The sequence below is a fragment of the Arachis hypogaea genome, chromosome 15 (assembly GCF_003086295.3).
Source record: "Arachis hypogaea cultivar Tifrunner chromosome 15, arahy.Tifrunner.gnm2.J5K5, whole genome shotgun sequence".
Lineage (NCBI taxonomy): Eukaryota > Viridiplantae > Streptophyta > Magnoliopsida > Fabales > Fabaceae > Arachis > Arachis hypogaea.
The window spans coordinates 123,953,696-123,966,895 of NC_092050.1; the positions used below are offsets into that span (position 1 = coordinate 123,953,696).

The window sequence follows — 13,200 nt, forward strand, 5'->3', positions numbered from 1 at the left end:
ACCCTGAATCACTCAACAAACATATCAAGGCATCGAATGAAATTAAAGTGAATTAAATTTAGCAATTTTAAGGCCTAAAAAACATGTTTTAATCATTAAGCACAATTTAGGGAGAATTACAAAATTATGCTATTTCATTGAATAAATATGAGAAAATTTGATAAAATTCACTAAATTTAACACAAGATAAACCACAAGATTGGGGTTTATCACCAAGGCAGCACACATGCCTGCTATCCGAATTCTGCCTCGGGCCAGGAGCTGAAGATAGTTTCTGAGGGACACATCATCGATACTAATATGGCTATGAGGGAGGATAAGTTTTTCGCTCCAAGCAAGCCCGTCGAAGCCCTTGTCTTATATGCTCTCCCACTCAGTAGTCTTCTGCCTTTTGGGATTTAGTTCAGAGGAAGAAGGAGGAGGATGGGTCACAGCACTATCAGTGGTGGAGATAGGGGGAATTGGTTGAAACAGAGGGACGGGTATAACCTTTTGCGAAGCTGATGCTCCTCGAGTCTGACTTCGAGGGAGAAGACAGGGCAGCAACGTCACCAGCTTCTTTTAGTTGTATGCCCCCAAGCCACAAAGTTCTTTCTGGTGGCCCGAAGTGTCTTCATGGCAACCGACTTAGGAGCCATTTTTTCTGAAAACAAAGACACATTAGCCACCAACACAATTTTACAACAAGAATTTATAAGTAAAAGAAAGGAGGGCTACCTAGTTCGGACTAGAGTTGACCAGGATCTCCTAAGAATTCTTTGGTGTCCAAATAAAAGGTCCGGTCCCAACACTCTTGAAACAAGAGAATTACACTCTTCTCAAGCTCATCTAAATCATCTACATTATACTTGGCTATTACTGATTTCTCTTCCCAATACAACGAAAAATAGGTTCATCGTTCTCGTCAAGGAAGAATGGTTTGGCATCCTCAACAGCTCGGACTTTGAAAAAATAATTTTTAAAATTGTGAAAGAAATCTTCAAAAATAGAGAAAACCTTCCTTTCTTGGACAACTTGGAAAGAAATCCAACCTAATTTTTTAGAAGAACTAAAAGGTTTGGTCAACACAAAGAGATAGAAGAACACTTTCAGGGAAGGTCGGACATCCAGTTCCCGACAAAGGAACTAGTATATTTTTAGAGAAGCCCATGAGTTAGGGTGTAGTTGGGTAGGAGCAACGTTGCAAGTCCAAAGGACATTAATCTCAAAGTCAGAAAAAGGAAGCCTAACGTCTAGCTTAGTGAAAAAGCAATTATATGCGTAAAAAAAAGGGCGTTCTGACCTACCATTGGGAGAAAACATACCCTCTCCTTAGGATCAGCTACCACTATCTCGTAGTTCCGCTCATCTTCCCGGTTTCACACAACCTATGGTGCCTACGAAAGTTTTCAGCTTACTCTGTATCAATAACAGGGAATGAGTAAGAACAAAAATATCTACTCAAGTTAAGTGAGAGGAAACTTTGGTCGACATGTTATGAATTACAGAGCGAGACATAAAGGCTATACCTACAAATGCAACACATAAAGAAAAATTATCACAACAAGTCGGACAATAATCACAAGAAGTCGGGTCATCGTTAACGACACCAACAATTAACTACAGTTCTCATAAAATCTCATAAAAACAACAAATCATCATGAAATTCCGAACACAGAAATGGTGTCACTTCCAACCAAAAAAAGCGACACCATTTAGGGACAATGCAACCATATTAAAGTCCGTAGCAACAAATCCCAAGCAGCGAACAGTTTTCAAGAACAAACAAGTAGTGACAATACTAAAGCAAATACAAGTATCCAGAGCAATTGTAATAGAACGAAAATGGATAAAAACACCAACCTCGATGAAATGCAGAAGTAAAGAGGCATGTCAAACAACAAGAAACATGAACATTCCTCTTCAAAAAATCAAAACAAGATCTTTCAAATGGTCCAAGATAAAGAAATCTTGACCTAGAATGCAGTATAAAGCAAAGAACAAAGGAAGAAGAATGAAGGGTTTCTTTTCTTTTGATGAAGAAAACGAAGCAAAGTGAGCATTTTTCAAAAACGGAAAAGGGAGAAGAAGGAAGGCGCGAAACTTTTATAAAGAGACAAGGGGCAAAAAAGACATTTCACGTCTTTCTTTAAAAGCCGCGCGTGAACTCCTAGGAAACTAACCGCGTAACGTTCGCCACGCCATTAAATGGCAACGTTTCAAAAATTTAAAACACATCGAGTACCCGACCTCTTGAATGCAGCGTACCCAACGAAAGAAATTGGAACCACAAATACTTGAGACCGACCTCATGAAAGCTCAGATTCAAGTAGGGGTACTGTTCATACCCTGACCCACAACACAGTCAGGCCCATTAAGTCTAAAGGCCCAACAAGGGTGGTCTCTTCCACTCACCTGACCTCCTAAGAGGTTGGACGCGACAAAAAGGTTCAGTTCCACTTATTTACATACCTGAATCTCTCCTACTATCTCTATCTATCCTAAAAGATAGATCCCAACAAACTCCCAAGATAAAGGGAACCACTGTCCACCAATAAAAGTGGAACTATTTAAAAAAGGTGATTATCTTTCTACTATAAATATACTAACACCCCTCAGAAAGAGTTTAAACCTCTCGTTCAAGTTCAAATCACCATTTTAAGTAACCCTTAAAATACTTAAGATTCTTATCATGCTTGGTCGTTTGCCTAATTCTTCCCCACTCCGTGTTTTTCCATCCCCATGTTTTCTCACTTCTCTCGCTCTCCCTCTCTCATCTCTCACTAATTTGTCCATTCTTCCGACACTTAAAATATACTGGTTAAATTTTAATTTCTTTTAGTACTATTTTATTAGCACTAGAATCTTGAGTACCGATTTAATATTTATGCGAATATAAATGGGGGCGGGCACAAGTAGATTAGTTGAAACAAATATGAAAAATAGAATGAGGAACATTGTGAGCGGCAGATGAGAAATAAATATGGCGATCGACGCTGTGCATCTTTTTTGTTGAAGAGTGATTGTTCTTTTTAGTATACCAATAGAAATAAAATAAAAAGAAATGAAAAGTAGTTGAAATGTTTAAAGGCCGAGAGGGATGTTACTTTAGTTGTAACGCCCTCACAATCATCCGCAAAATGCTGCACTCAATTTCATTTTCTCCGTACTCTTACCACATGCCGCTCTCTTCTCTACGCTCCCTCAACACTACGCCGTTTCATCTCATCATTCCCCGCCGGCGCTTCAATCTGCCGGCACTCCAATCACTTCTTCCAGCTAGCGCCAGCGCCTCCTCACCGCTCTTCGATCTCAGAGGGGGCAAAGGGTACTTCATCTATTCCTTAGTGCTTCTTTGTTGTTAATTTTCATTAAGACGTTAAATATTGGTTTTTAAGTTGTTAATTGATGTGTCGCAAACACATTTCCCTAATCTTGTTGCCCTGCATTCAAGCTTTATTCTTTATTTTTTGGGTGAGTTCCTGATGGATTCTTTTGTTGTTATTTTAAGTGAAAGGTGTTTGATTAGATGGAGTGTTATTTGTTTCGCTAGCTAAATTTCTTAGAAGAAATAAAAAAATGGTATCTTATTGCTTGCGCGATAATGTTTAGTTTGTAATTTAACAGACAACTTCCGATGTAATAATACATGAATTATGTTAAGTGTCCACTAAAACTCAGCCACCCATCAGTCACCCAATGTTGAAATACAAAAATACATATGAAAAACGAATTAATCAGGGCATGTTTTTGTACACAAATATATGGTGGCTAACTTGTAGTGTATACATAGTATTTTTTATTTCGAAATTTAATGCCACAAGATCACTGACAGTGATAAGTTTGCTCCCAAAATAAATAGGCACGCCCTTGGCCCATCAAAGGTAAATAATCTTTGAGAAATTCTCCAATATCTATCTTTCATAATTTGAGGACCATGAATGAATATGTAGAATAGCTATCATTTGCTTCTGTATATTTGAAACTCTCTTGTGGAAATGGCAATCAATTTATGTTCAATCTTCGAGTGACATCATATAATATTGTTCTTAAAATATCAATATTTTTTTTATTATTTAACTAGCTCGTCCTCTCATTTAACTTTTTTCATGTTGCAGAATGAGTGAATTCTGTGAAGTTGAAATGAAAGTCCGTGATTATGAGTTGGATCAATATGGTGTGGTCAACAATGCAGTCTATTCAAGTTATTGCCAACACGGTGAGATTTCATAAATTGACAAATCTAAGTTTCCAGTAATCTGGATTATTTCTGTTGCTTCAATGTTTTCACTTTGCTTCTTTATATGTATATCTTGTAATATATGAATGTAGATTTCAATTTTGAAGTGCTTATAACTCCAAAAGAACACAATTCTTTTTGAAAGTATGAAAAAGCTTAAATCCAAATAGCCAAGCAAGTACAAGGCAATAGGAAAAAGAAAAATGAAAATAAAAAAGGTATTCGGCATGCATTAGCTTAGACTCATTGTGCAAATGATTCTTTGGTAATTCATAAGGTTGATTTTTCATTTTTGGAATAATCATTTGCCTCAGTCCATATACTTTTAGAAAATAAATTTGGTTGGAATTGTGAGTGATTAGGAGTGATTTCTACATAAGCATACCATCATCTCTAATCTGTGTATTCTAATTTAGATGCAATCTAATGCTATTCATGTCAGTAGTTTATTTTTCTTCCTTTTAAGAGATTCAACTTGTACGCGTAGTAGTTTTGTTATCTTGAATATGCTGAAAATGTTTTCAGATCGCTAGGATATTTTAGATTGTTCCGTTTCTGAAATCAGGGGTTGGAAGCTGTATAATTTCCACAGAAAATAGAAGTAATATTTTGTATTTGAAATGCATAAACTGATCCTTGTCTATGAATATCTTCATAAGGTCGTCATGAACTCTTGGAAAGCATTGGTATTAATTGTGATGCTGTAGCTCGTACCGGCGATGCATTGGCATTATCAGAGTTATCAATAAAATTCCTTGCACCGCTAAGAGTGAGGCTCTGAGATTTTGTTTGCCATTCTCTTTATTAGGATACATAGTGCGAAGTCATGATTGTTCTGTCACCAATATTATTATACTCATGCTTAGAACATGCAAACAGAGTGGGGATAAATTTGTAGTGAAGGTTAGGATTTCTGGATCTTCAGCAGCACGGTTATACTTCGATCACTTCATCATTAAGCTTCCAAACCAAGAGGTTTATCTTCATCACTTACAATTTATACTTTATCTAAATGGCGCATATTTTTTAATCATATTTGATTTATTTGATTGCAGCCTATTTTGGAGGCTAAGGCTACGGCTGTTTGGCTTGACAAAAACTATCGCCCGATTCGAATTCCAGCAGAGATGAAGTCGAAGTTTGTGAAATTTATTCGAAATGAGGCCTCTTAATTTGGTTGCTAGAATGCAATATTACAAAAGGTAATTATTATCTTATAACTTGCATTCAATCTTTACCGTGGGTGGCTGAGGAGGTATCACGGTGCTGAAATGGAGAGTCCAATAAATTTAAATCATGGAAAGAAATATAAAATGGATTATTCACTTGTGTATGGATCATTGATACTCTATATGTATTTATTTAGCAGCTCTTCTAAGTTCTAAATTAACCATAGCCGAAGCGGAAGTTTTTGCAAAGCCGTCCGCTTCAACAAATAACCTGCTATAAATTTATTTTTGAAGCTATCTGCAAAGTCTACTGAGACTCATTCTCATCCTTGCGGTTTCTTTCTTTTTTTCATGTTATCTCCTAGATGCATCGACAATTGCCTTCCCCGTTGATGTTATTGATTTCGAATTTCAGCGACTGCAAAGACGATTTCTCTTTGGTGATCTTACTATTGTTAGATATTGCGATCTCCCTTGGCTATGGAATTGATTCTGTGTATCTCAATGGTAACTAAATTTAGAGGGATTAATGTTTTGGTTTATATTTTACTAGATATTTAGCTTTGTGCCCGTTTAGGTGTCCTGTGTAAGAGTTGGGCCATGATATTACATTATTTGATCGATAACTATACAAGTATGTATAAGCGATCATGCAAAGTGTATACCAAAGATCAGCTACTACACTAGGTCTTTGTAGAATACATATTGAGATACAAAATACATATTGAAAATGAGTTAAACAATACATATATTTGCCAATGAGCTATAGCTCAAATGGCATAGTCTCTCCATATTCATCTAAGATGTTGCGGGTTCGAGTCTCTCTATCTTCGGTAAAAAAAAATAATACATGTATTTATATACAAATACACAATGACTGATTTGATAGTTGATTTTTTGTGTGCATATAGTATTTTTTTTATGAGTAAAAAATATTCAAGTTTTACATATACTAATTATCGAAGGAGAGCCTTAGAACAATGGTTGATCTGTTGGTTTAAGCTATGGAAACAACTACTGATGTAGTTATCAGATTAGACTATGTACATTACATTATTTGGATGCGGTCCTTTTCCGTAATCAGCGTTAACACAGGATGCTTATGCACTAGGCTGCTCTTTACATAGGTAGATCTTTCTTTATGAAATCAGATTTGAGTTATGTTTGGATTTAAGATGGATGGTTTGAGTGATCATAAGCTTAAGTGCATGTTTGAGTTGATCTTATAATTTTCTCTAGTTAGTATTTGTGGATTTATATATTTTATATCTTATTAGTTTAGTCCTTATGTTATTATGTTTATTTGCATCTAAATTAGAATCCAATTCCATGTGGAATTGTATGTTGGATGATTTAAATTGCTCGCGGTTTGTGGCTATTGCTTTATTTGTTTTATCAATTATCATGAATTTGAGTTATTTATTATTGATTAATATTTTGGACTGAATCTTTTATTGACATTTTAAAGGATTAAAAAATCAAAATATTTTCCAAAATATTGTGAGGGGGAAAAGAACATATAAATTTGTGTTCCATAATTTTTTGCAATGCTTTTGTTTATAGTGGTTTAGTGAAAATAAAGAGGACAACTTATGGGACCAATGAGTTAACAGATAAGGAAAAAAAAAGGTGAGAATCATTTTTGCTTTCATTTGTCTCTTTTCCTCTTAAATCCATTTTAGGTCATAATATATGTAAGACCCAAAACTTTTGAAAAGTCTTTTTATGATCAAGTTTCATCATATAATTATTTATAGCCTTAATTTCAGAAATTATTTTATTAAAAATAATTAAGACAAGTTTTGATTTATTGAATTTGAGATAAGTTATGATTATTATCCAATTTTACAATTATTGGATTATTTTCTATATTCAAATTATAAAGTTAGCGGTTATGAAATAATAAGGATTTTATATGATTTGGATTAGATAAGTAATATTTTAAATATTATTACTGCTATTTTGGAAAATGAAGAAATTAAGTATATTATTTCTAATTTTTAGATTTGGGCATTTTATTGAAAATAATTTGTGAAATTAATGAGCAAATAGTATTTTCTATGTACAAATAGTGTTGGATTTAATTTGAGTTTCAAGTACTATATTATTCCCAATTTTATGTGAAATTACCAAATTACCCCTAATCCTAACTTTACTCAAAAACCCTAACCCTAAAACCCTACCCGGATACCCGTTGCTCCCCCCATGCCCCAGCAGCCAAACATACACGGTTTCCCCCTTTCCCTTCCATGAAAGAAAGACACAGGAGCAGAAAGAGAGGAAGAGAAAGGAATCTGCGTCAGTGGCACTGGGAAGGCTGTCGCCCGTCATCATTGCGAGTCACCGTCCCTGAGCTGCAGCACCATGGAGCCAGCTTCATCGCGCTGCCTCGGCCATCTGTGCTATCGCGCCGCCTCTGGTTCACCTGGCGCCGCGAAGTTGAAGCACGGGGAGAGAGGGTTCGCGAGTGAGAAAGGGGTGATGGCCTGGATCTGCCGCGCCTAGTCTCGTCTGGGAAGCCACCGTCGTCGTCCAAGCCCGTTACCGCCAGTCGCATCGTCGCCGTCTCTGCCCAGCGCCGCCGCAGATGATGGGTCGCCGGGAACCGCCACTGAAGCCCGTGTAGTCATCATCCTTGCCAACAGCGAGAGAGGAGCAAGATGAATCCTTCTGTCTCTGTTGTTTTGGTCCGCTGAGAAAGGAAAGATGCTGCCTTTGTACTTCACGCGTCGCCGACGAGCACGGAGAAGAGGAGCTGTGTCCGCGTCACTGCCGTTTGAGGGGCTGTGCTTGGCCGCCGTTGTACCGCCCTGCTTCACCGTGACCGAGCTCTGTCACTCCCTGCTCTTTGGGCTTGTGATGTTGTTGCGGAGATTGCTACAGGAAGAGGAACAGGCTGAGTCACCGTGCTTTGGGCCGTCGGGAGTAGTTATGTGACTTCCGGGATCACCGCCGGAGCTCCGGGCTGAGCTTCTGCCACTTGAGACCCTGCTGCCGTTGCCGGTAAGGGTTTTAATTTGCGGTTCTGGTCATTTTGGAACTTGAGAAGGTTTTAATGTGCGCGGTTTTTATAGTTGATCCACCGGAGCTTCTGGCTGCCGCCGGAGCTGTTGTCGGGGCCGGTTCGAAATCGCAACTGCTTCGTGTTGTTATTCTGGTAAGAAATTATGTTTCGAAAAGCCTCGCGTTAGTTTTCGGTTGTGTTTGGTTAATAAATGAGTTTTGGTAACGTGGGGTCGAGTCCTGATTATTATATGTTGCGATTAGTGTTGCTATGGCTATTGTGAAGGTGGCTTGGAGCTGAGGTTTTGGTTGCCGTCAGTTCGGGTTGAGGCGGAAAGGACTCTGTGACGCGTTTGGGCTATGGTTTTGCGTTTTGAGGTAGGGGCGCTTTCCGAAAACTATAGTTTATTATTGGAATTATTACATATGGATACTGATGTGAGTGAATGTGTATTTGGTAATTGTATCGGCCTTATGTATGGCTTGATTTGCCTTGGTTGGTTATGAACGTCTGTTGGTTGAATTGTTGTGTGGTTTTGTGAAACGAAATGCTTTTCAAGTTGATTCTTTTAAAGCTTTGAGATCGAGTTTAACCCGTTGAGAATTGACTTGAGTTAATTTTTATTGAGAATGTGAAAAATAGAATCCACTCTTGAATTCAGCCTGACTTGCTTTAAATGATCTGGTTTGATAAATGAATGTTGCTGAACCGTTTCTTTAAAGCTTTGGAAATGAGTTAATTCAGTTGATATTGGTGTGATTTTGAAACGGTTTTCTTGAGATATGCCAATGAGGCGACTGTTGGATTTAGCTTGATTTTGAATTGATTTTGGATTCTGGACTGTTGAAAAGGATTGTGGAACGGTTTAGTTGGGACCCGAACCGGGTGGCAAAGTCCAAGTTTTAGGGGAGATGTTGCCGAAATTTCTATAAAATCCGAGTCTTTATTGAATGTTGTCTAAAAAAATGATGAGTTAAAGACTTCTACTATTTTATTTGAATTATCAAGAAAATGATGGTTCATGCTTTTGAAACGAATTATTAAAGGGGAAATTGTGATTTAGTCTTGCTTCTTAAGAAAGGCATTGTATCTCTTTCAGGAGAAAGTTATTTAGAATGAAACTTATGTTTTAAAGCTGTTATAAATGTGACAAGGGCAATGCCTTTGAATTTGACTTGAGGGTTTCAATTAGAGGAGTTTCAATGATTTTGAAAGGACCTGAATGTCTATTGACAAGTTTCATTTTGAAATGTTTTGAGAAAGGTTTTAAGTACTCTTTGAATTCTGAATTTTTGCAAGACTAAAACAATTTCGAACAGTTGAAACGTTCTAGAATTTATCATGGGGGTTGAAGTTGGTTTTTGCCTAAGTAAAGGAAACGACTTTGAAAGAAGTAAATGATTACATGACTCGGTTTGGCTTAGATCCTATTTTCCTACTCAAATCGGAAAGCCAATGTTTTAATGATTTTAAATGAATTTGGTGAAGTGAGTTATGTTATTCTCCCCTAAAGACTTGAGACTCTGCCGAGAAACTTTGTTATAAAATCCCATTGTTGGATGGATGATTTTGAATGTTTCAAAATGAATCTTTAACTTTCCATGGTTATGGAGGTTTTGAAAAGAGGATGCCGAGAGTGGCATGGTTTTAAAAGGGGAATTTACCTTGAGTAAAAGTGGCTTATGAGCTTGAGATGATTTGAGAAATGAGATCTTTAAAGTCAAGGCTGAAAAGAGTTGAAACTTGATTTCAAAGTGAAATGAATTGAGAAAATGATTTATGGCTTAAATGCCGATTTCATGAATTTGATGATTTTGAATGTGGAAGTGCTGTTTTGTTGAGAGCCGAAAAGGCTGTGTATGATTATACATATTGATTGGTTCTGGATTGAACCGTGAGCCGGAATGGCTGTGTATGATATGAATATTGGCTGGTTCTGGACTGAACCGTGAGCCGGATGGCTGAGATGGATGTTGATCCATGGATGAGATTGAATGCATGTTTATGCTGAATCATTGATAAATGTGAATGTTGCACTTCCACCATCGGAGATGAGGGTTTCCCTGGGAGAAAGCAGTGGCTAGCCACCACGTGCTCCAGGTTGAGACTCGAAACTCTTTTGACCCTATGTCGTAAGTGTGGCCGGGCACTGTGAAAGCCCGGATGAGCTCGTCCCCGTAAATATTCACCAGTGAGGGTGATGGATATGGATCATGATTATGATCAAGTTTATGATGAGTATAACTCGAGTTGGGGATGCGCGACAGAGGGACAGTCCAATGGTTAGCTACCAGGACTTGTCGGGTTGGCTCTATAACCGACAGATGATATCATCAGCTATTAGGGACAGGCATGCATCATATGCATCTATGTGACTTTGTTTGGGTGTGCATATTATACTTGGTGTGCCTATGTGATTAATTGCTAATTGTCCTACTTGCAATAATTGTTTGTTTGTGCTTGCGTCTTCCTATTTGTGTTTGCTACTGGGACTCTGTTGGACTGTGGTGATTGGTTGATGGTTGGATTGTTTGGGCCTAGGGCCGTGGTTGGAATGAGATGAATCGATGATTGATTTCGGTTTTGTGTTTCTGGTTTGGAATAAAATATGAAAGGCTGTTTTGGTTCAGCATAGATAAACCGTTTTGAAGGGCTTTTGAGTTCTTGAGAATTGAATGGTTCTTTTTTCAGAAAAGATTTCCGACCTTACTTTTATTGTAAACTATTGTTTTTGAAAAGAGGCATAAGACGGTTATTAATCACTGGTACGGTTTATCTCCACGTATCCTATTACAGTAATTCCCAAAAACCCTCTACTGAGAACCCTTTCGAGGATGATGTTCTCACCCCCCCTACATTTTTCCCCTTTCAGGATATGGCGCAGAAGTTATGAAGAGTTCATTTAGTTGTTGTTGAGATGCTCTGTATTGCTTTAGTATATTTTTGTTCCCTCGCATTTATCTTGATACATTCTATAAGAGGGATAGGAATTGTATTGGTTAATGCTTGTAATATTATATATGTATATATATGGATGTACTCTTTATGAGTTTTTGTAAGTTGTATGGTATATATGGATGTGCGTTGTCGAACGAAAGTATTTCGGGAGCGGTATTGCAGTTTAAAGTTTTAGACAGGCTCATATTTTAGTATTAAATAGTATAAGTGTCGTCGTAATGTCCGAGCTATCAGAGTTGCGCAGCCGGAAGCGTGAACTTTAGTAGTTAGGGTGTTACAATATACTTTTGTTGTTGGAGTGTCTTGCTACCAAGATTCTTGATAGATTCTAGTCTTTCCATTTAAGAATACAAAAATGGATAGCAAAGGAGTATATTGCCAAGCATAGTTGTCAAAATCGAACCGGTAATTGAACTGGTTAGTCTATTAGTTTATTGATCTATTGGTTCAATCAATGAATTACTAGTTGAACCAGTAGAACTGATTTTACATAAATAAAAAATATCAAATAGTCAAAAATTAAAATTAAAATTTAAAATATATATATCTTCACTAATATTTTAAAAACAATCAAATTTTAACAAATTATAATCAACAAGTTATAATCTGATTATTATTAAATAAGTATATAAAATTCTAGTATTTTTTCATAATAAAGATTTTTTAATTTTATTTTTATATTAAAGTAAGTATTTTTTATTTTAATAACAAATTAGTTTATATTTATTATATTGTTATATACTATATGTATTTATTGAAAAATAATATTAATAAATATCATATAATCATAAAAAAAATAATTATGTTGTAATTAATAAAAATATTTGATCTTTTTAATTTATACATATTTAATTACATTTATATTAATAATTATGAATAATAAAAAATATAATTAACTTAAATATAAGTGAGTATAAAATTAAAATAATATCTAAAAAAATTAGTGTACATTTTTACTGTTTACTATATAATTAATAATTAGCGTTTAAAATAACAGTCCTGTTACCCATACAAGCTTTTTTGACAAACAAGTCCAAACAAGTTAACCTTAACCCAACAAAATTCACTTACATAATGCGCGCGTAAAATCACGCCGTTTCTCCTCCAAGTTTGTATCTCGCGTTACTCCTCCTTCTCCTCCTCCTCTTCCTTCTTCTTCTCCTTCTTCTTTGTGTTCCTCCTCTTTTTTCTTTACGTTTCTTCTTTGTGTGTTTCATCCTCTTCGCCGTTCTTTTTATTGCTGCTATTGTTGATGCATTTGTTTTCCTCCTCCTCTTTCTATTGATTTTGCAACATTATGTATTATTTTTTTTTTGTTTAATTTTTTTCACCCAAAAAGAATTATGAGAAAATAAAATAAGAAGATGAAGAGAAGAAGCAGTAGAAGATGAGGAGGACGAATTAAGAGGAAGAGTCTTAAATTATACAGAACTCAGAAGTACAAATACACCGAAAATTTTTAACAATATAGATAAATGTCTTAGTTTTACGCCAAAATTTGCTACAAATACACAAAAATATTTTTTTAATGCTGCATTTTTTTTTCTTATTTCTTTCTTTCTTTTAGTTGAATGAATGTAGATTCATCCTCTTCCAAGTAATTTTGCAGCATTATGTGTTTCTTCTTCTTTGTTTGATTTTTTTTATTCTTGTTAAGAGAATAAAATAAGAAGAAACTTGAGAAGGTTTAACAAGAAGAAAAAGATAAATAAGAAAAGTAGAAAAGGACAAATAGGTTCTTGACCTTTTGATCCGCAGACATTTAAGTTCTCAAAGATTTAAAAATACATTTAAATTCATAACCTTTTCAAAATCTAGACATATCAATCTTTCATGTTCACTTGGATCTA

At 36.0% G+C, this 13,200-nt stretch overlaps 1 protein-coding gene and 1 long non-coding RNA gene across 3 annotated transcripts; both read left to right on the top strand.

The window, feature by feature from the left end:
* The first annotated feature begins 2,672 nt into the window (after positions 1-2,672).
* On the top strand, positions 2,673-6,177 carry LOC112750580 (acyl-acyl carrier protein thioesterase TE3, chloroplastic). Its single transcript, XM_025799368.3, has 6 exons — positions 2,673-3,307; positions 4,098-4,198; positions 4,879-4,988; positions 5,099-5,194; positions 5,275-5,421; positions 5,754-6,177. The coding sequence occupies exons 1-5, from the start codon at positions 3,060-3,062 to the stop codon at positions 5,389-5,391; spliced, it is 672 nt and encodes a 223-aa protein (XP_025655153.1). The 5' UTR covers positions 2,673-3,059; the 3' UTR covers positions 5,392-5,421; positions 5,754-6,177.
* Positions 6,178-7,573: 1,396 nt separating this feature from the next.
* LOC140178966 (uncharacterized) lies at positions 7,574-11,489 on the top strand. 2 transcript variants are annotated; one of them, XR_011872210.1, is made up of 4 exons: positions 7,574-8,391; positions 8,463-8,545; positions 8,656-8,769; positions 11,265-11,489. It is a non-coding gene; the product is annotated as an uncharacterized lncRNA (long non-coding RNA). The 2 variants fall into 2 exon arrangements; XR_011872211.1 differs by having other exon boundaries at positions 8,678-8,769.
* Positions 11,490-13,200: the final 1,711 nt, after the last annotated feature.